At 42.4% G+C, this 22,777-nt stretch overlaps 1 protein-coding gene across 1 annotated transcript in view; it reads left to right on the top strand.

Moving 5' to 3' along the window:
- Nucleotides 1–22,777, top strand: part of LOC149458012 (LON peptidase N-terminal domain and RING finger protein 1-like) — a 112,201-nt gene that overhangs the window by 75,483 nt on the left and 13,941 nt on the right. The window contains exon 10 of the mRNA XM_089682814.1: nt 8,055–8,367. Within this exon, the coding sequence (XP_089538940.1) occupies nt 8,055–8,367 (313 nt within the window). The remainder of the gene's footprint in view (nt 1–8,054; nt 8,368–22,777) is intronic.

Genomic DNA, 22,777 nt, shown 5'->3' with positions numbered 1-22,777 from the left:
GTCTGCATGAGCTTATTAGCGATTGGACTTGGGGCTGGAAGGATAGATTGGAGTCAAGAATGACACCAAGTACTCTGGCTTGTGGGGTGGGCCTGATGGTGGCGTTGTTGGACGTGATGGAGAAGTCAGTGGGGGGGGGGGGGGGGGGCTTTGCGCGGGCTGGGGGGAAGACTGGGAGCTCAATTTTGGAGAGGTTTAGTTTTAGGAAGTAGAGCAACATCCAATCTGATATGTCGTTCAGTAGGCTAGTGATTCGGGCGGAGACTGAAGGGGTGAGGCGAGGGGTCGAGAGATAGATTTGTGTGTCATCGGCATAGAGGTGGTAGTTGAAGCCGTGAGAGTGTATCAGTTGGCCAAGGGAAGAGGTGTAGATGTTGAAGAGAAGGGGCCCGAGGACAGAGCCTTGAGGGACCCCAACAGAGAGGGGGAGTGAGGGGGAGGTGGTAGCGTTATAGGTAACGCTGAAGGAGCGTTGTGATAGGTAGGATGAGAGCCAGGAGTCTCTGAGGCCTAGGGAGTGTAGTTTTTTGAGGAGGGGGTGGTCGACTGTGTCGAAAGCTGCGGAGAGGTCAAGGAGTAGGAGGACTGAATAGTGACCATTAGCTTTGGCGGTTAGCAGGTCGTTGGTGAGTTTGAGTAAGGCAATTTCGGTGGAGTGTAGGGGACGGAAGCCGGACTGTAGGGGGTTGAAGAGTTTGTTGTCATTGAGGTGGGAGCTTAGGTGATTATAGATTAAGCGCTCAAGGAGTTTGGATGTAAATGGCAGCAGGGAGATGGGTCTAAGGTTGTTCAGGTCGGTGGGATCTAGGGAGGGCTTTTTAAGTATGGAGTGATGTGCGCGTGCTTCAGAGGGGAGGGGAATGCGCCAGAAGAGAGGAAGAGATTAAAGTTGTGGGTGATTAAAGGTGGAGGGGGGGCAGACAGAGTAGAGAGTTGAAAGTAGAGAAGAGCCTGCAAGGATTGGAGGAGAGGGTATTGATGAGGGTCAGAAAGTAGGCTTGTTTGGCAGCGTGGAGGGAGGAGGTGTAGGTGTGGAAGACAGGTTTATAACGGGTGAACGCTAATTGGGATCTGGTTTTGCGCCATAGTCGCTCCAGCGCACGACTGCGTTGTTTGAGAGATTTGGTGTGATCAGTCTGCCAGGGCTGAAGCGATCGGGGTCTGAAGCTTCGTGTGGTTAAAGGCGCTAGCGAGTCTAGAGCGGTTGACAGCGAGTTGTTATAGGCAGTCGTGGCCAGGTCGGGGCAGGACAGGGGAAGGATGCTGTCGTAAAGTTGATCAGCTGCAGAGTGGAAGGGGCAGGGTTCAGGTTGGTAATAGTTTGACATTTGGAGGGGTAGGCATTTGAGGACGAGGAGACAGAGAAGGTAATAAGGTTGTGGTCAGAGAGAGGGAAGGGGGTGTTTGTGAGGTTGTGGGGAGTGCAGAGATGGGAGAAGACAAGGTCCAGGATGTTCCCGTCGGAGTGCTGAGTGTTCAGTACTCCGTTTTAGAGCCAGCAGGAGGACTTCTGCAGCATCACAACAATGCTTAAGCCATATAGGGTGTGTTTTTTTGGGGTTTTTTTTTTTTTCATAAAGCAAGAGCGGTATTTGACAGCGCTCCCTGGAGCTGAGCCAGCTGCCGGTCAGGCATCTGGGTGGATGCCAGCATTATTATCAGGGTCCTTCCAGAGCCAGAAGGGGCTGACGGGTTCCAAATCGTCCCCACTTTGTCCAATTCTAGGAAAAAAAAATTTAGGCTTGACAACCTGTAAACCTGTCATGTCTATTCCGAACAACAGATGTTAATGAGTGCCCATTGTTGCAATATTGCCAGGAGGAAGCAAATCTAACTATTTCAGTCATGAAGAGATTAAAGAACTTTAAACTAATGATTATTAAGTGAAGGCTCTCATATAGGCTTGCTGTCATTGAATAGTGGACATTTAGCGCTGGTGGGCACAGAAGAAGGTTTTTATTTTAATAATGATGTAAGCACCGTCTGTTGACTGCTGATAAGCAGGTTTAGCTTAAAAACTTTAAAAAGGCTGACCGGCTCAATGGAAATCTTCAGGAAGCATAACTGGAAACGACTGTGGGTGCTGAGCATAAAGTGTTAATTACACATGCATCCATGCTGCTTTGTAGAAGTTATGGATCTCAGAAAACAATGTAGAGAGCACAGTGATGCCATTCTTTATCCCTGCTTTCAGACTGTTCTCTATCCATTTCCTGTCCTTGGTAACTGTCACCATAGATGATGTCCTCATAGACCTCTCCTAACACAGTTCAAATGTATTTTTTAAAACATGCAGTTGATTTAAAGAGAATGTGTCCATGTCATCTCCATGGACAAAGTGACACATTTGCTTGACAATCCACTCTTCCCCTGACATCTGAGACTTACCTTTGCAATATGCTCCCCACGTAGCAAGTATTTTCAGGTATGGGAACATGTGACCATCTCCTCTTCATCCCAGGATACCGTGAGGAGCCTGTCACCAGGCTTGAACTTTGTGTAGGAGCTTACACATGGTAAATGACCTCCCATGACAAACCAACCTAGTATTTAAAAAAAGGATTAGTCCCAGAGCTCCAAAAGGTGAACAAAGTGGCAGGGGAGCATGCCTAAGGTATCAGTGGTTGGATGAGTGGGTGACCTGTCAAGAGAACCTGTTGTTTTACTCTGAATGGGAAACGTCACAGATTCATATACAATATTGCTCTCTCGGGCTTTATAATGCACTTCGGCATTATAATATCTAAAGGATAATTAAACCTTTAATGTGCTAATTGAAGTCTAACTAAATGCAAAACTGTTTTTTTTTAAGTTTTGGACAGAGTGAAGAGAGTTTAGAACTCTTGTCAGGTTTTTTTTTATTGCAGTCTGTGTCTCTGTTAAGGAAATTTACTCTCCCTATTTGTTTACCATTATTGTTGAAAGTGACAGTAAAAAACAGAAAAGTAACATAGGGGAAATCTTCCAATGGGGACATTAGTTCTGATGACTTGGGGTCCCCAAGAAATTCCTTTAATTTGCGGGGATTTCTTTTTACTTCCTGTTTAGCTATAGGACAGGAAGTGAAGGGAAATCTCAACAATGGGACACAGATGGCGATGGCGAAAAAAAAGTCTGACACAGGTTATTTATTTTATTTATTACAGGTACTTATATAGCAAGATCAATTTATGCTGCACTTTACATACATATTGTACGTTCACATGATCCCTAACCCTCAAGGAGTGTATAATCTATGGACCTTAACTCGCATTCATACATACACATACTAGGACCAATTTAGACAGGAGCCAATTAACCTATCAGCATGTCTTTGGAATGTGGGAGGAAACAGGAGTACCCAGAGGAAACCCATTCAGGCACAGGGAGAACATGCAGACTGCAGGTAGGCTCTAACACTCAGAACTGAGCAATCACATGACCACTCATTGCTCAGTTCTCAGTGTTCGATCCAGCGGGGGACTGCTGCAGCATCACAACAATGCTGCAGCCGTATAAGTTGTGTTTTTTTGTTTTTTTTTTAAATTTAATATATAAAGCAAGAGCGGTAACTGACAGCGCTTACTGGAGCTGAGCCAACTTCTGATCAGGCTTCTGGGTGGATGCCAGCATTATTATCAGGATCCTTCCCAGAGCACTCTGAAGTCAGCTAAAGCACACTATCGGCTGACGGGTTCCAAACCTTCTCTACTTCATCCAATTCTGGAAAAAATTTTTTGGAATGTGGGAGGAAACCAGAGTACCTGAGGAAACCCATGCAGGGACAGCATGCAGGCTGGAATTCAAAGCAACGACCCTAGTGCTGCTAGGTGGAGGATTAACCACTTTGCCACTGTGCTAACCCTCCCTTACTCTATTGAAAATTTTAAAAAAAAGTTTTGCCTGTAGGTCTACTTTAGGAGGCTGATGGCAGCACTTACTTGCTTGCGTCCCCCTATTTCCGGGCTTTATTATCGTTGTATAGTGAGACCTTTTAGCTTCCAGTGTCCTATGGAGCCCCACCATAGCCACCCTTACATTCTACCTCATAGTATACCTGCTGCCACTGCCTGCACTAAACACGTACAGCTAGGCCAGGCACTAGGAATGATGGGGCATGTTGTTGAGAAGCTCCCTCACATGAACTACCGGGAAACTGCTGGGAGGAAACTGGAGGCTGCATGTTTGTGTGAGTGTTTAGTGACAGTGGCAAATAATGATTAACTGGCAAATGCCTATTTGGGTAAGAGGAATGTATCTGTAAAAAAAAAATAAAAGTGAGGCTTTAGGGCTCCTTAAAAGATAAGTTAACCTTTTTTTGAAAACTAATAAATGCATATTTTTTGCAGGTAAACAAAATGTGCATTTATAATTTTTTTCTGGAGTCTCTAAAGCAGGGGTACTGAATTAAAATTAATGGAGATCCAATCAATTAAAGTTTCTTCCAACAGAGGTCCGGATCGCATGTTTGTGCCATGATTCAGATCCTTCACATCACAATCTCCATCTCCTCTTAGGTTCATATTTCTATGGCTGGAGAACGGTCATGAAACTGAACATGTTCCCAACCTGCAGAAAAATGTGCTGTACTTCATCAGATGTACGGGGGTGCCATTCATTTTTAAATGCACCCCCACACATTGCCACCTATGGCACATTTTGACACACACCAAGCAGCTTGGTGCAGCGCAATTTGAAAAGAAGGGTCATGAACGTCTTCCCTGTCTTTCTTTAGGGTAGGGAAGCACTTCAAAATGAATGGGCTGCCCAACCCGTGACACGTGCATGCAAAGTTTTCTCCTTACATCACAGTTCTCTCCCCTTTCACATCAAAATCCCTCTTCACATTACTGTCCTCAGCCCCCCCCCCATAATTGTTCTCCCCCCCCAATAATTGTCATCTGCCTCCCTTTACTGTCCTTGGCTTCCCCCATTACTGTCCTCAGCCCCTCTATAATTGTCTTCAGCCCATTACTGTCCTATGTCCACCCAGAATTGTCCTCAGCTCCCCCATAAATGTCCTCTGCTTACAACATAATTGTTCTCTGCTCCCCCATTACTGTCTTCAGCAGCCCATTACTGTCCTCGGCTCCCCCTCACATTACTGTCCTCAGCCCCCCCCCAACATTACTGTCCTCAGCCCCCCCCCCCCCAACATTACTGTCCTCAGCCCATCCTTACATTACAGTTCTCGGCCACCCTATAATTGTCCTTAGCCCCCTTTACTGTGCTCAGCCCCCCTTATAATTGTCCTTCGCTCTCTCATAATTGTCCTCAGCCCCCACATTACTGTTCTATCCCCCCATTATTGTCCTAAGCAGCCTTCATTCACATTCTCCCCTTCCGACTCCCCCCTGTCCTTCCTTACACATTAGAGCGGAAGGCACGGGAAGTCTGGACAGAGGCCAGGAGCTGCAAGCTGTTGATTGGTTTCTAGGACTGACCTAGCAACCAATCGGCCTCCCACTTGTTAAGGGACCAAAAGTAATGGGACAGAATAATAATCATAAATCAAACTTTCACTTTTTAATACTTGGTTGCAAATCCTTTGCAGTCAATTACAGCCTGAAGTCTGGAACGCATAGACATCACCAGACGCTGGGTTTCATCCCTGGTGATGCTCTGCCAGGCCTCTACTGCAACTGTCTTCAGTTTCTGCTTGTTCTTGGGGCATTTTCCCTTCAGTTTTGTCTTCAGCAAGTGAAATGCATGCTCAATCGGATTCAGGTCAGGTGATTGACTTGGCCATTGCATAACATTCCACTTCTTTCCCTTAAAAAACTCTTTGGTTGCTTTTGCAGTATGCTTTGGATCATTGTCCATCTGCACTGTGAAGCGGCGTCCAATGAGTTCTGAAGCATTTGGCTGAATATGAGCAGATAATATTGCCCGAAACACTTCAGAATTCATCCTGCTGCTTTTGTCAGCAGTCACATCATCAATAAATACAAGAGAACCAGTTCCATTGGCAGCCATACATGCCCACGCCATGACACTACCAGCACCATGCTTCACTGATGAGTTGGTATGCTTAGGATCATGAGCAGTTCCTTTCCTTCTCCATACTCTTCTCTTCCCATCACTCTGGTACAAGTTGATCTTGGTCTCATCTGTCCATAGGATGTTGTTCCAGAACTGTGAAGGCTTTCTTAGATGTCGTTTGGCAAACTCTAATCTAGCCTTCCTGTTTTTGAGGCTCACCAGTGGTTTACATCTTGTTGTGAACCCTCTGTATTCACTCTGGTGAAGTCTTCTCTTGATTGTTGACTTTGACACACATACACCTACCTCCTGGAGAGTGTTCTTGATCTGGCCAACTGTTGTGAAGGGTGTTTTCTTCACCAGGGAAAGAATTCTTCGGTCATCCACCACAGTTGTTTTCCGTGGTCTTCCGGGTCTTTTGGTGTTGCTGAGCTCACCGGTGCGTTCCTTCTTTTTAGGAATGTTCCAAACAGTTGTTTTGGCCACGCCTAATGTTTTTGCTGTCTCTCTGATGGGTTTGTTTTGTTTTTTCAGCCTAATGATGGCTTGCTTCACTGATAGTGACAGCTCTTTGGATCTCATCTTGAGATTTGACAGCAACAGATTCCAAATGCAAATAGCACACTTGAAATGAACTCTGGACCTTTTATCTGCTCATTGTAATTGGGATAATGATGGAATAACACACACCTGGCCATGGAACAGTTGAGAAGCCAATTGTCCCATTACTTTTGGTCCCTTAACAAGTGGGAGGCACATATGCAAACTGTTATAATTCTTACACCGTTTACCTGATTTGGATGTAAATACCCTCAAATTAAAGCTGACAGTCTGCAGTTAAAGCACATCTTGTTCATTTCATTTCAAATCCATTGTGGTGGTGTATAGAGCCAAAAATGTTAGAATTGTGTCGATGTCCCAATATTTATGGACCTGAGTGTATGTGTGTGTGTGTGTGTGTGTGTGTGTGTGTGTATATATATATTATATATATTTTCATAAATAAAATGAAAATAAAGATTTCATAATTTTTCTGTATGTATTATGCCTTTAAAGTCCTACTTCGTCTAAGGGGTTTCTCCATATCTTCATCTAGTTGTGTAGGGTTGGTGGCAGTCTATCAGGAATTATTTCTTTTTTTTCCCTCACCTTCGTGAACACTGATCCCCTATTAACTATATACAGTAACTGTGTAAACTGGTCTGCTTGTGTCTTATTAAGTGTTCTTGCATAGCAGGAACACTTATTGTTATCTCACAAATATATTCTTATTCTTATTCCGTTTCTTATTATAGCCATATTTACCACCCTAACTCCTCCCACAGTTTTTACACTACAAAGACAAGTAATATATCAAAACGTGCGGATTGTTCCCGATTGGTGTGCTATTACTTTGTGGAACGTTTCGACGAATCGTTCACGAAATATCGCGGTTTTTGTGGTGAAATTTTCCCATAGGAATGAATGGTGCATCTAGAGTGAGAAGTGACAAAGCTAAAGTGTGGAAGGAAAAATCAGAACATGATTTGTAAACTGCCATCACTCTGTCATTTTCAAGCCCACCTACACATATCTTATATAAAAACGTTCAGCTAACCCTGCTGTCACTAAAAATGTTCACGGCTAGGACATACTCCTGATAGTTTTCACAATATGACCATTTGTTTGCAACTCACCCCTCCCATTGACTTTCATTGAAACTTCACTCACAGCCACCTGAAATGTGAAGGGATGTTTTTAAACTGCGACTGTGCCTTAATTTTTTATCTTTCAGAGACATACTATACATCAAAATTTAGCCCTGCTTCTTGTGATTGTCACAATATTCTCACATTCCTGACTGAGTGAGTTGCTATAGCAACCAAACATGACTCACACGCAGCTGAGTCATTGAGGCTAACTGTGAGCTTGCAAAATACAAGCTGAAATCCATTTCTCCCTCTGTCAGGCTTGCTATGTACACTGCTTACATTTCATCAATCAGTTGGTAAAGGTTGCTTGCAAGAACACTTTACACAATTTCCCCAGAAATTGTAGATTTTCTAGTTGGTATTGTTGTCTTCATGGTTCACAGTGAATTCTCATGTGTTTAGCTTTGCAGACTATGGCTGTATGTTGGAGATCTTGCACTTGGACTATTTGCCTGATGGCCGGTCACTGGTGGAGACAATTGGCAGGAGACGTTTCCGTGTGCTGCAGAGAGGCCAATTGGATGGTTACCACAAAGCGGAGATAGAGTACCTGTCCGATAAGAAGGTGGAGGGAGAAGAGCTGGAGGAGCTGCAGAGATTACATGACATGGTGTATCAACAGCTGGAGGAATGCTTCTCACAGCAGAGAGGGAGTCTGCCTAGACGTGTCTTCATGCATCACACCAGCCCACCTCCAAAGGAAGACAACATCCAGGTCAGTGTGCAGAACAAAATGACTGCAGATTTTAAAGGATGCCTCTACTACTGAAAATATAGAGGTTGTCATAACTGTCTGACTTAAAATTCTATTTCCTTGGTTGATATGCTAATCCTGTGACTTCAGAACTCTCTAGTTTACTCACATAAAACAAAAGTGAATGTTACAAAAGTTGAATTTGATCTGACTTTCCTTATCAGCAGTGTCTTAAAAGTAATGAACAACTAGCATTTTCAGATCGAGGTCAGCAACAGCTTTCTTTGTATTTCTCAGAGCAAGGAGTTGGGCTTTAAAGCAAAACCATTGCTAAAACAGTCCACATATCAGACGCAGCCCTATCTGCACAACAGTACAAAACCATCATTCATTGTCATCTGCAAAATGATGACCTTAGGCAGCTGTGATTCAGCAGCCATGCTTTTCCGGTGTTTCAATTGGTCTTATTCATTGCAATAGCAGTTCATGGGGTGGTAGGATAAGAAATAAAATACACCTGAAATATTATTAGGTGGAAGCATTTTTAGTACATGTAAGGATTCTCATTTTTGCCAGTAGTTTTTTTTTTTTTTTATATTTTTATTGAATTTCAAATCAAAGTACAACCATTGATTGACATGACCATACTATTATAAATTACAATGTATTCTCAATCGACATTTACAGTGTTAGACAAATGCCAGATGTAGAGTTGTTAGACCAGTGAAAAGTACGTAGTAGTCAACAGAAAGTGAAAAAGGTCAAGTTCTGAGGTTACTTCTGACAATATCATATTTGGTAAGTATTCAGATTAGATAACCTATAGGGAAGACATATATCTGAGACAAGCATCCTGGTTACACAGGAATTCATGTCTAGGAGAACATGACCAACAAGTGAGGTTTAAGGGATGGTCATCGGGAAAAGGACAAAGAATGCTGTGGCTATATGGCATGAAAAAGAGAAAAGAAAGGGAGACAAGGAATAAAGGATAAATATTGGTTCTGCTTTGCACAATACTAATAAGTGGCTATGGGAGTAGTTCAGACATTAAGCCCACCTTCAGGCAGGTCACCCCACCCGTTCCAAGAAGTTCTACTTTTAAGTTTTACATGTTACAATATGACTGTACAATCTGCTATGTATTTAACTACAACTACTGTATGTAGTGCAAGGGTCTGCCTGATTAAAAACAGATTGACTGGATAGTTTAGGTAGGTCCTCACATTATATAGTTTTAGTAAATTCTAATGTTGATATGAAGCTTGTATGAAATAATTGTAACGTGTATGGTGTGCTTAAGAGTTTGTTCCCTATGTTTTTATGAACAGGTACTTCCAAGAAATAACTGCAGCTGCATATATGTGATTGGAGCATCTGTGTGTTGTAACATGGAGGGTTCCGACAGCACTATAGCTGTCTAAACTTTCACATTTCTTGTTAGAATATATTTTGTAATATGGAGATTCCAAGAATATCAGCCAGTAGTTGTCTTTATTGGTCTCTCAGAACAAGCATATACAAACGGCTTTCTTCAGGAAAAAAAGGCAAACAGTCCTGGACTGAATTTGGACCAAAAAAATGGCTCACCGCCAGTATTTCAGTCCCACATGTGGGTTTAGGGTTCCTGTCTGTTTTGGATTACAATAAAAGTCACAGGAGCTCAGTAAAAGAGTCAGTCAATAGACAGCCCACACTTTCTCACAGCTGGGGATTACTCCACAACCCCTTATAGACAGATACTGACTCATTCCTGCTGCTTTTCAGGCTTCCCTGGCAGGTGGGTTAACCCCTGTGGGACCAAAGTCCTTGTGGTCAGGGTTTGGAGGTTCTTTCCCACTCAAAGTCTCCCCAATCTCTGAATTCTAGGTCCCAACTGAGGACTTGCCAGTCCAGCGAGTACTGTAGAGAGTCCTCTCCTCTTCAGCTGAATTGCCCCGAAACCCCTCACCCTACATGGGTGAGTACTAAAATTGTCTCTTGAACTCTTCCTTAAAGGGACCACAACCCAATTAGTGGGGAAATATATATCCTGTCCAGGATCCATCCCTGTAATCCTGTACAATATTTTAATGTATTCTTTTAAAGTTAAGATCAAAAGAAATGAATTACAAGACCACTATACATTCCCTTTCATAAATCAACACATAATTATAAAATAACATTAAAATGAAAGACCCTAATTTCTGCTCTGTAATCATTAATACATCAGTAAATGCATTTTTAAATACAAGCAGTGAAAGTACGGTACCTGAATTTGATCTGGAAACAGCCTCTTGCAAGTGGGAGGAGAAAACGGACTGACAGAGCTCACCATGGTGCTGCTTGTCCTTATTATGTCCACTCACAGGCTTGGGTAGGTCAAGGATGACCTGGGCTCAGAGGAGGTAGGTTGAATAGTGCTGGCCATCAGAATGAGGACATCTAATGGCAGAAAAAAGCAGTGTGGAAGAGACTCCCGGTCTGAAGTTGAATATTGCAGCAAAGCAGTTTTTTTTGTTATTTTATCACTAAATGGGCTGCTTCCTTTGATCTTGTTATTTTTGGTTAGATCTCTGCTTTAATGACTTCAGTAGCTCATCATGGAAAAAAAAAACCTGTCCAGATTTTCATTTCTTACAATGACCTCTGGCCTTAGCAGTATTCACTAAAAAGCCAACACAGCTTAAATTTTGAGCGTCTAATTTAAGAGGGAAAGACTGGAGAAATGACAGATGGAACGTTTTATCTTCTGACAGACACATCTGTGTTGTCGCTCCCCTGCTCTCTATCACTCCCTCTTAAACACACACTGTTCTGACACCGCGTTCTATTACTGTCCCTCTGCTCTGCAGGTATACTAATGATTGTTAAGCCGTACACAGCATTGCCACCGCGCATTAATCTTATCCCGCTGCAGCAGTCGCAAGCATCTCATGCAAAGTAGTGCTGGCGCTTGGCACAGTGCAAGGCTCATTTATTCCAAAAATGACTTTCTTAAAAGCATAAAACACACAGTTGTTTTGAGTAATGTAAATATCGCTACAAAATGATTTAATTAAATTACTTTGGTAATGAACTGAAGTGGTAATGTGATTGCTAGAAACAAAAAATGCTTTTTAAAACTGCTGCAGATGAAAAGGTGCTATGTTTAATCCTCAGCCTCTCAATTTAAAGGATCTGCTAATAAGACAGGGGTGGCATAGTGGCTTGACATGTATGCATTTGTGGAAACAAAAACACCTCCTTGGCTCTACGACCCAGAGCAAGGGTGGATGGATGGAAAAGGATCTTGTGGAAATTCGTCCACCAATGCATAGAAGGTTGTGTGGCTCTAAACAAGGCTGGGGAAGCCCAACCAGTACTGCAAAGTGAAACAAAAAGCACACCAACCTTGCGCATTACCTTAGTAAACTGTGATTTTATTGAATTGAGAAATATATTCACAAACAAAGAAGCATAACAAGTGTATAAGATCCTAAACAGAACTCTAGGAGTGTAAAACCAGTGCGAGTCACAGCACGAGGGCAGACAATCCCAAAGTAAGGCTGACGCGTTTCAGAGGGGGTCCCTTCTTCATCAGGTTGGTGCGCTTTCTTTTTGTTTCACTTTGCATGTATGCATTTGTGACACTGCTGTTCTTAAAGCGGAGTTCCACTCACTGTAAAAAAAATAAGTCAGCAGCTACAAAAACTGTAGCTGTTGACTTTTAAAAAACAGCCACTTACCTGTCCCACGATCCCGCGTTGCCCCCGCCGCAGCCCGTTTCACCGGCCGTCCTGTATTCCAGGAGGCCGGCAGCTTCAGAGTGGGCACCCGGCTGTGACAGCTTGCGGTTTCACAGCCGGGTGCCCACTGCGCATGTGCAAGTAGTGCTGCGCTTCCTGAATGGCCCCGTCGTCTTCTGGGACCTGTCACGTGTCCTACATGACTACAGGGAGGGAGGGTAGGAGGACAACTTCTGTGTCCGATCGCCTAGGTGATCACAGCGGAAGTGGGAGCGGGTACCTGTCAAATTCCGCTCTCCAAAGGTGCCAATCCTTAATGGGGAGCGGGGGACCAATCTTTAAAGCGAAATGTCCCCTTTTGGGTGGAACTCCGCTTTAACTGCCAGGACACTATGTGCATTGAGTTTGCATGTTCTTTCTCCATACATGAGTTTTCTCCAGGTACTCAAGTGTCATTGCTCTAGTATGCGTGTACAATTTGGATATACTGTACATGTGTTATCACATTGCGCATGCCAGTCCCAAGCTGAGCAATTGGGGAGACCTCTGATCAGTTGGCGACCCACCTCTTGAAAAATTTACCAAGAAAATTCAATGGAAAAGGAATTAGAATTCAACATAAGGGAGAGATTCTAATGAAAGGATTCACCTGTCACATTTAAAATAAAAAAAATCAAACTAGATTTGCCCATTAGTTGATATGAGATTGGATGTCCTTCAGACTTTATCCACACTCGTGTTTTGTCCTTTTTTTTTTTTTCTCCAATGAGCTACGGGGCCAGAATGACTTCACCCACAGTTCAATGGAGTGTAAAAGAGCCTAATTTTGGAGTTCAGCTAGAGATGAGTTCCTCTCTAACCATCAGCATAATATAACATAATAGATTCCAATTACAAACAAAATTTGCCCATCTGATTTATATTCAAACGGGATTCACCCAGCAGTATTAGTATGCACGTGATAGAATTCATCTGCAAACAAGATTTGCTAATGACATTTAGATACTGCAGTAAGGCCTTCATAGATGATTTGGATTTTGGCTGATCTCTGCTGCAATTACAGCTATGGGTAGCCCCGCAAGCACCACCTAACTTGACAAAAGTTACATTAAAAATTGACTGACCCAGATGGAAAATTATCACCATTACAGTGACTGCATCTTATCAAATAGTCACTGCCCAACAACGTCAACTGCCATGGGTGCCTAATTACAATGACGTTTCCTCCATCTATGATGTTAGTGTACATGGGGATGGGGAAATCAAGTACAGTCAGGTCCATAAATATTGGGACATCGACACAATTCTAACATTTTTGGCTCTATACACCACCACAATGAATTTGAAATGAAACGAACAAGATGTGCTTTAACTGCAGACTGTCAGCTTTAATTTGAGGGTATTTACATCCAAATCAGGTGAACGGTGTAGGAATTAAAACAGTTTGCATATGTGCCTCCCATTTGTTAAGGGACCAAAAGTAATGGGGCAATTGGCTTCTCAGCTGTTCCATGGCCAGGTGTGTGTTATTCCCTCATTATCCAATTACAATGAGCAGATAAAAGGTCCAGAGTTCATTTCAAGTGTGCTATTTGCATTTGGAATCTGTTGCTGTTAACTCTCAAGATGAGATCCAAAGAGCTGTCACTGTCGGTGAAGCAAGCCATCATTAGGCTGAAAAAACAAAACAAACCCATCAGAGAGATAGCAAAAACATTAGGCGTGGCCAAAACAACTGTTTGGAACATTCTTAAAAAGAAGGAACGCACTGGTGAGCTCAGCAACACCAAAAGACACGGAAGACCACGGAAAACAACTGTGGTGGATGACCGAAGAATTCTTTCCCTGGTGAAGAAAACACCCTTCACAAACAGTTGGCCAGATCAAGGACACTCTCCAGGAGGTAGGTGTATGTGTGTCAAAGTCAACAATCAAGAGAAGACTTTACCAGAGTGAATACAGAGGGTTCACCACAAGATGTAAACCATTGGTGAGCCTCAAAAACAGGAAGGCCAGATTAGAGTTTGCCAAACGACATCTAAAAAAGCCTTCACAGCTCTGGAACAACATCCTATGGACAGATGAGACCAAGATCAACTTGTACCAGAGTGATGGGAAGAGAAGAGTATGGAGAAGGAAAGGAACTGCTCATGATCTTAAGCATACCTCCTCATCAGTGAAGCATGGTGGTGGTAGTGTCATGGTGTGGGCATGTATGGCTGCCAATGGAACTTCTTCTCTTGTATTTATTGATGATGTGACTGCTGACAAAAGCAGCAGGATGAATTCTGAAGTGTTTCGGGCAATATTATCTGCTCATATTCAGCCAAATGCTTCAGAACTCATTGGACGCCGCTTCACAGTGCAGATGGACAATGATCCAAAGCATACTGCAAAAGCAACCACAGAGTTTTTTTAAGGGAAAGAAGTGGAATGTTATGCAATGGCCAAGTCAATCACCTGACCCGAATCCGATTGAGCATGCATTTCACTTGCTGAAGACAAAACTGAAGGGAAAATGCTCCAAGAACAAGCAGGAACTGATGACCGTTGCAATAGAGGCCTGGCAGAGCATCACCAGGAATGAAACCCAGCGTCTGGTGATGTCTATGCATTCCAGACTTCAGGCTGTAATTGACTGCAAAGGATTTGCAACCAAGTATTAAAAAGTGAAAGTTTGATTTATAATTATTATTCTGTCCCATTACTTTTGGTCCCTTAACAAGTGGGAGGCACATGTGCAAACTGTTGTAATTCCTACACCATTCACCTGATTTGGATGTAAATACCCTCAAATTAAAGCTGACAGTCTGCAGTTAAAGCACATCTTGTTCATTTAATTTCAAATCCATTGTGGTGGTGTATAGAGCCAAAAATGTTAGAATTGTGTCGATGTCCCAATATTTATGGACCTGACTGTAAGTTTCTCTCTATGTCCAGCCTTACATATATAAGAAATCTTCTGAAAATAATAGACAAATGCTGAAAAATACAGATGACTGTCCAGCACACATTTACTATACTAATTGCAAAGTGAATCCCTATGAATAGACCCCAGGAACTTTGATAACACTTTAAGTCAGTGGTGGTCAACTTTCTTGATATGAGGGTCTCAAATGCAGCCCCCGACATCACCAAAGGGCCACATTTAAAATATTTAGTGAATTATCAGAAACAGCAGACACATAAAAGAATATAGTCAAAGACTATGGGCTTGATACAAGAGATAATCAGAGAATGTGAACATGATACTAGAGATGGTCAGAGATTGCAGACATGCTGAGGAGACTGTCAGAAACTATGAATATGCTATAGGAGTTGTTGGAGACTGGGGACATGCTTCAGGAGATGAACTTGAGACATATTATATGAGGCTGCCAGAAATCACTACAATAACAGGGCAATAGGCAAACACAGATTAGTGTCTTCACAAGAAGTGCTAAAGGGTCGTATGTAGCCCTTGGGGCGGCGGTTGGGCACCAAGTGGAGTACGAATATTAATCATTTATGAACTGTTGCATTAAGAGAAATATTACTTTATCTGTTTGGTCACCATTTTATATTTGCCAATCACTCCTGTAGAGTGTGACTTAAGGGGGCCAGTATATGTTATCACACATGTGTAGTGACTACTAAGTTACCAGTTCTGGAGTAGGAACAGGACTATAGATCACCCACCTACTTGCACATATATTATAAGAGCACGTGTGGCACCTATTTTGATTATTCCTCTATGTCTCTGTGTATTTCAATGTTATATGAGGTATTCGTAAGATTAATAAGATTTATTTATTTCTGTTCACTATACAAGTTATCAGTTTTTGAGTGCTAGCAGCTTGTGATTATAGGTACTCCATAAAGCGCAGGAGGAATATAAATTTATTTATTCACTATATAGGTTGGGCACCAGGGCTTTAAAATCTTTATAACATTTGCTTTGCACTTAATTGTGCATGGTTTTTATTATCCTAGGTTGATACTCACGTGACATGAATGCATCTCAATAGGTGGCTGGGAGAACGTTCTTGCTTAGCTTTTTGCAACCACTACAATTATCTATACTTTACCCAGAATTCCTGTCAGTATAGCTATAAAGTAATTTCAGCTCAGAGCATGATACATCTTATGTGAGTTTCCTCCTGTAATCAATATAATGGAAACCTGAGATATACAGTACTTTACTGATGGCACCATCTTTGATGTCACTACAATGCCGAGCCTCTGTATCCTTTATTGACGTGTGTTGTTGTAAGGAGGGCTGGGTGTGTAACATGAAAAAAAAAATGTAGGTTTTTTATCTTGGAGTAGTAGCATCTGGCTAATGCCAGCAAGAGCTAGTGAGCATGCATGGAGATGCAAAACTGCATTTTTAGGTTTAGAGTATGGAAGGGTTAAAATCCCTGTCAGATTGTTTGCTGCCTGTGTCCTTCTAGGAATTCTTCCCTACTCTGTTTTAGAGGCACAAAAGGAAATGAGAGGAAAGCTCTCAAAGTAAATGGATTTTTCGCAGGAACAGATGCTCTCCTTAGGGGATTTTTCTTCACCTCTTGATATGGTCTACACTCAAAATGTTATGGATTTCCCCTCACTCCCTGTCTTGATGACAATGGTCTACAGCATTGTTCTCCAAACTGTGGCCCGGGGGGGGGGGTTGGGGCAGATGCAGCCCTTTGCTTGCCTTTAATCGGCCCTTGGGGCACTATCCCTTTCACTGTCACCAACAAGGGGGCGTGATTCTTACCACTGACACAAAAAACCAGGCCTATTCCTCCCCCTGATATCAAAGATGGGGCTCCATGACAATTTCTACTCCCACTGGCCACAGTCTGGCCCTCTCAAAGTCTGAAGGCCTTTTGTTTAGAAAATATGGAGACCCCTGGTCTATAGGACAGATAAAGGGGTGAATCTCCCCAGCAGGGGCACAGATCGCAATAAAAACCTGACATAGTCTTTTTTCTATACTTTATTTAAAACAAACAAAAAAAACTTTTATTTATTTACATACATTTTAAAGTTACATTGAAGTCTAACACCTTTTTATCTCTTTTTGGTTCTGTAGCCATGTAGCCATCATGTGTTACCTGATTTGTGGCTGATTTTCTCTTGGAAATGCCCTACAATACCCTTTTCTGTCAATGAAATTGTTGGGAGTAGTGGCAGAGATGATGGAGTGACAATGCAGTGGGCAGCACAGTGAACCTTAGAAAAGCTGACGCAGACTGATAAGAGTGTAGCTTTCTAAGGTTTTCGTTTACTTTCCCTTCTTCCAACAAGTCCAAGTCTCAGCAGATTACCCATGGAACCATTAAAATGTGAAAAACTGTCAGGGCCAGTATAAAGTAATGCATTTGTTTAAGCTGACCCCCAGCCTTGGTCTTGCACAGTTGTACAGGTTCATCTTCTGGACTGAAATTGCTTACCTTGATTTTACTACACACTCTGAGCTTCTCATAGTGTGAATTAAAAGCTGCATCAAGTTGGTTAGAGGCCGCCCCATTTCCTGGTTAAGGAACATCCAGCCTCATCTAGCTCCGTGTTTCTCAACCTTTTGTCAGTCAAGGCACCCTTTAAAATTATGGACAGTCCCGAGGCACCCTTTAAAATTATGGACAGTCCTGAGGCACCCTTTAAAATTATGGACAGTCTTGAGGCACCCTATTCTAAAATGTGAAAAACTGTTGTAATAGTTTTATATAACGCAGCAACATCCACACATGTAAGACACCCAACGCTAGAGTGATTTATTCTTCCAATGTAAATACACTTTTGCACACTGGTCCTGACTAGTATTCCAGTGTTTCTCTTCTCTCTCAGTTTTTCTCCATCACTGAGCTAATGTGACCCCAGCACTGATGGAGAGGGGCAGGGAAGGGTCATACTAGGATGCTGTGTAGGCAACTGACATCCTCCCTATCAACAGATGATGTCATTAGTTGTCAGGATGCTAACAGCTAGAAGGTTGTAATGGTGCACAATGAAAACCTGTGGCTTTGTGTAACTAAGAGGCAGGTTTGTTCCACCTGCTGGCTTGTATACAAGTTTTGGGCAATTTTTAGATATTTTGCCAAGGCACCCCTGAAGAAACCTCAAGGCACCCCAGGGTGCCTGGGCATCCTGGTTGAGAAAGGCTGATCTAACTCTTTCCTCGCCAAGCCTTACTGTTCCTGGCTTACCTCTTTCATTCCTTGAATTTCAGTTCTTTCAATCATGGAGGCTCAATCACAAAAGGGTGCAAGTTGGGGCGATCTGCATGCAAATGTAGTCTGCCCAGAAATGCCCACTCCTCCAGGCTGACATCTGTCCATCAAGGTATTTCAATGTTTGCATAACTCCTCCAATGAGCCAGCCCACTGCTTGCATCAGAGCTGAGACAAGGTATTGTCATGTTTTCAGGGAGTTACTGTTTGTATAACACCCTGCTGGTTCCTCCCTCAGGTCATGATTTGCCTACATTGCATAGAAAAACACAGAGACCTGATGATATCACTGGGTCTAAAATAAGTTATAGAATTAAAAACAACAAGATTTTTTTTTCTGTTTTAAATTTCATTAGCATTTGTAGGCTACATGGAGGGCAAAATATTAGCAGATTAAAATTCAGATTAGAAAAAAAATTTGGGGGTTGATTTACTAAAACTGGAGAGTGCAAAATCTGGTGCAGCTCTGCATGGAAACCAATCCGCTTCCATGTTTTTTTTTTTTTTTTCTTTTTTCTTAAGGCTTAATGGAACAAGATGAAGTTATAAGCTGATTGGCTACCATGCACAGCTGCACCAGATTTTGTACTCTCCAGTTTTAGTAAAGCAACCCCAATGTGTTTTAAAATGCAACTAGTGTATGTAGTGAAGCTTGCAGAAATAATCAAGATGCTTGGAGAGTAATTGATTAGCCAGAATGTATTTTATCAAATCCATGTTAAAAACAAGGGAACATGATTAAGACTCGGTGGGTCAAAATGAGATGTCTCTATATGTAGTTCTCTTGCACCTGCACTACTTCGATTTTAGTAGAAGGAAATGAAACCTTGTGTTTTACTTTCATCTTTGAGGTGCTAATCATTTCTGCAAGAATGATTAAATGTTATCCTGCTAGAACACCTGGACTGTGCACACCAGACTAGTAACTAGAATGAGCTGATTAAAGATGAGATGGTCACATCTTTCTTTGTAAACCGGTGTGAGAAGCTGATTTTGACTTGAGATCAGCCTCTTGTATTCCCCTATACTGCAGCACTTCCGTTGAGAATGAAAGGGACAGCACTAGGGAACCAATCAGTGTGCTGCAGTGTACATGAGCTGACTGGAGGATAAAGCAGAGGGAGGAGTTCATTGGGCTGTTTCTGCTCCTACATGGTCCAATCACAAGCTGAAGCCAGGAAGGTGGCCAGGCTGTTTTGCTTACCTGCAGCAGGGACAGGTCAGGTCACCAGCTTGTCTCTGCAGTCTGGAATTGCCTATAGACTGAAATACAAATTCCTTTGTAATGAAAGGGTTCCAAAACATCAATTGCAGTAGTTTTTATTGCTGTTTGCCTGGAGCCTAGTATAAAACGTAATCCTAAATTATTTAACACAAAGCATGTATGCTATAGGTAAAAATGTTATAAAGGTGTCGTTGGGTTAAATTTGTCCATGGCTATGCAGGAGTTAATGGCAGCTGTTAGTGGATTCAACACAGCATGGAGATCTGTCCCCACTACATGCACCCTGCAGTGCTTATCCTTGCCCACACTGTCGGCTCTTGAAAGCGAGATTGATGCTCCTGTCCATTAAAAGCCGCCAGGTGCTTGCAAGCAAATGACTGGAAAATGTTCTCAAAACCAAAATAGCATACTTAAAGACTCCAAAGGGACACTTCTATCCAAATAGGAGATCATAAGTTCCCGTTTCAGTATCTCAGTTTTATTTTCCTTTAATAATCCAGCAGCAAAGAATAGACATGCAGAATTAGACCACGATCCGAGCAAGGTATGCTTTTCTCTTGTAAGGACACATGATTTACATACGTGTTGCGAGAGCAGACAAACACGTGGTCCAGGGGAGAAAATACAGCTGGCCTTGTTAATCTAGGTAAACAGGAGATAATGGAAAAGGTTATACCTGCTCACGTCATTGTAGTGATGTAGACCAACAAGGAGAATATACTGTAGCTGTCCTTATTTAGTTTCTAGGGCAGGCAAGTGGAAGGGCAAGTTATTCCAAAGCAGTGGCTATTACAGTTGTGACCAAAATTATTCAACCCCCAATGCTGTAAAGGGGTTTAGGGACTATAGTGTACATTTGGAATTGTATTCAGAATCAAATCCTACAAGGACGTTGTAACTACCCAAATGCAACTAAAATGACATCAATTGTTTATGTAATACAGTAGTAAATGGTTCTTATGTGGTTTCTTCATTGCCACAATTATTCAACCCCTTAAAGACTACCACTCTGAAGAACAGAGGTTCATACAGGTGCTTTCCATCAGGTATTGAAAACACCTGTGGATGTCACCGAGCAGCAATCAAGCATAATAAGCACCAATTAGGCAGCTTTAAAATGACTGTGATACTCAGCTCCTTCTAGACATTTACTGGTGTGGTTACAAACATGGTGAAGGCAAGAGAATGGTCCAGGAAGACAAGAGAAGAGGTGATTTCTCTTCACAGGAAGGGCAATGGCTATAAGAAGATTGCAAAGATGTTAAACATACCAAGAGACACCTTAGGAAGCATCATTCGCAAATTCAAGGCAAAGGGCACTGTTGAAACGCTACCTGGTCGTGGCAGAAAGAAGATGCTGACTTCGACTGCTGTGCGCTACCTGAAGCGTAGAGTGGAGAGAAGTCCCCGTGTGACTGCTGAGGAACTGAGAAAAGATTTGTCAGATGTGGGTACAGAAGTTTCAGCCCAGACAATAAGACGCACACTGCGTAATGAAGGCCTCCGTGCCAGAACTCCCAGGCGTACCCCCTTGCTGTCTCCAAAGAATAAGAAGAGTCGACTGCAGTATGCCAAAAGCCATGTGGACAAACCACAAAAGTTGTGGGATAGTGTTCTGTGGACTGATGAAACAAAATTAGAACTGTTTGGGCCCATGGATCAACGCTATGTTTGGAGGAGGAAGAACAAGGCCTATGATGAAAAGAACACCTTGCCTACTGTGAAGCATGGTGGAGGGTCAATCATGCTTTGGGGCTGTTTTGCTTCTGCAGGTACAGGGAAGCTTCAGCGTGTGCAAGGTACCATGAATTCTCTTCAGTACCAGGAGATATTGGATGGAAACGTGATGCAGTCCGTCACACACCTGAGGCTTGGGAGACGTTGGACCTTTCAAAAGGACAATGATCCCAAGCATACCTCCAAGTCCACTAGAGCATGGTTGCAGAGGAAAGGCTGGAACATTTTGGAGTGGCCATCGCAGTCACCAGACTTAAATCCGATTGAGAACCTCTGGTGGGACTTAAAGAAAGCAGTTGCAGTGCGCAAGCCTAAGAATGTGACTGAACTGGAGGCCTTTGCCCATGAAGAATGGGCGAAGATACCCGTAGATCGCTGCAAGACACTTGTGTCAAGCTATGCTTCACGTTTAAAAGCTGTTATAACTGTAAAAGGATGCTGTACTAAGTACTAAGATTGAATGTCACTTGGGGGTTGAATAAAACTGATAATGCTGTGAGCACAGAAAAGACATTTGTGGTTATTTCATTATAACTGTTATGTTATATTTGTCTGACCTACAAGTGCCTCTTTAATGTAAATGTAAGCAAGATGACTGAATGATCAAAAGCAATGTCAAACTGGCCAAAACACTCAATTTCAGTGGGGGTTGAATAATTTTGGTCACAACTGTATATACTTATTTAAGCATTTGTACGGGCATGATCCAAATTTACCTCCATATCTCCCTGCTCTCCTCTAGCGCATGCCCCTGTTTTTTTTCTTTACCTTGCTCCTGTAGTAAGTAATGGCAAGGGCAGATACCGGGAGCGGGAATCAGAGGGTGCCTATGGCCAACTTCTATGATAGTTTGTGAGCAGGCTCTTGGAAGTCAAGACAGCAGCTTTGTTTTTGTGGGAAATCAATGTATTCATGTGGAGAAGCTCACTTAGGGTGGGGATAGGTGTAGTTTTGTAGTCTAGCAGAGGAGATCTAGGGCTGGACTGGCAACACTGCTAGGGATTTCTGTACAGAAACAATGTTGTCATCCAAACAACATGATTTCTAGCATTATCACCAGGTATTTTTTGTACTGGAAGCATTTTTAACCATTTGAAAATGGCCTGGGCAGGAAGGTGTAAAATTGCCCGGTATTGAATTGGTTAAAAGGACAAAAAGAAAATGCATGTATCGTAGACATGTACTGCATAGTATGGTTATATTTTGTCCAGGCATACACTTTGCTATGACATGGTGGTTTAATACTTTATGCATATCCACACCTATGTCAACCCCTGCAATATGTTGGGATAATCATTACCTATTATATGTTAATGAGTTTAACTTGCAATTAGCAGTACAACTAAGAGAGTGAAAACATTGATTGATTAACTAGAGAGCACACAAATTATGTTCACCTCTAATGCATTCACTTTAAACCTTTGTCTCCAAATTCATACACTTCAAACCTCAGATCAGTTCCAATGTATACAGTTCAACCCAATTTATGCACTTAGACCTCAGATCATCCCCCAATCCTTACACTTCAGACTTCAGATCATGCCCTAAGTATACTCTTCACACCT

Source organism: Staurois parvus, unplaced genomic scaffold (assembly GCF_062004578.1).
Source record: "Staurois parvus isolate SC_StPar_1 unplaced genomic scaffold, SC_StPar_1.0 ptg000298l, whole genome shotgun sequence".
NCBI classification, from domain to species: Eukaryota; Metazoa; Chordata; class Amphibia; order Anura; family Ranidae; genus Staurois; species Staurois parvus.
The sequence above is the reverse complement of the archived record's forward strand: the minus strand, read 5'-3'. Positions and strand labels throughout refer to the sequence as shown.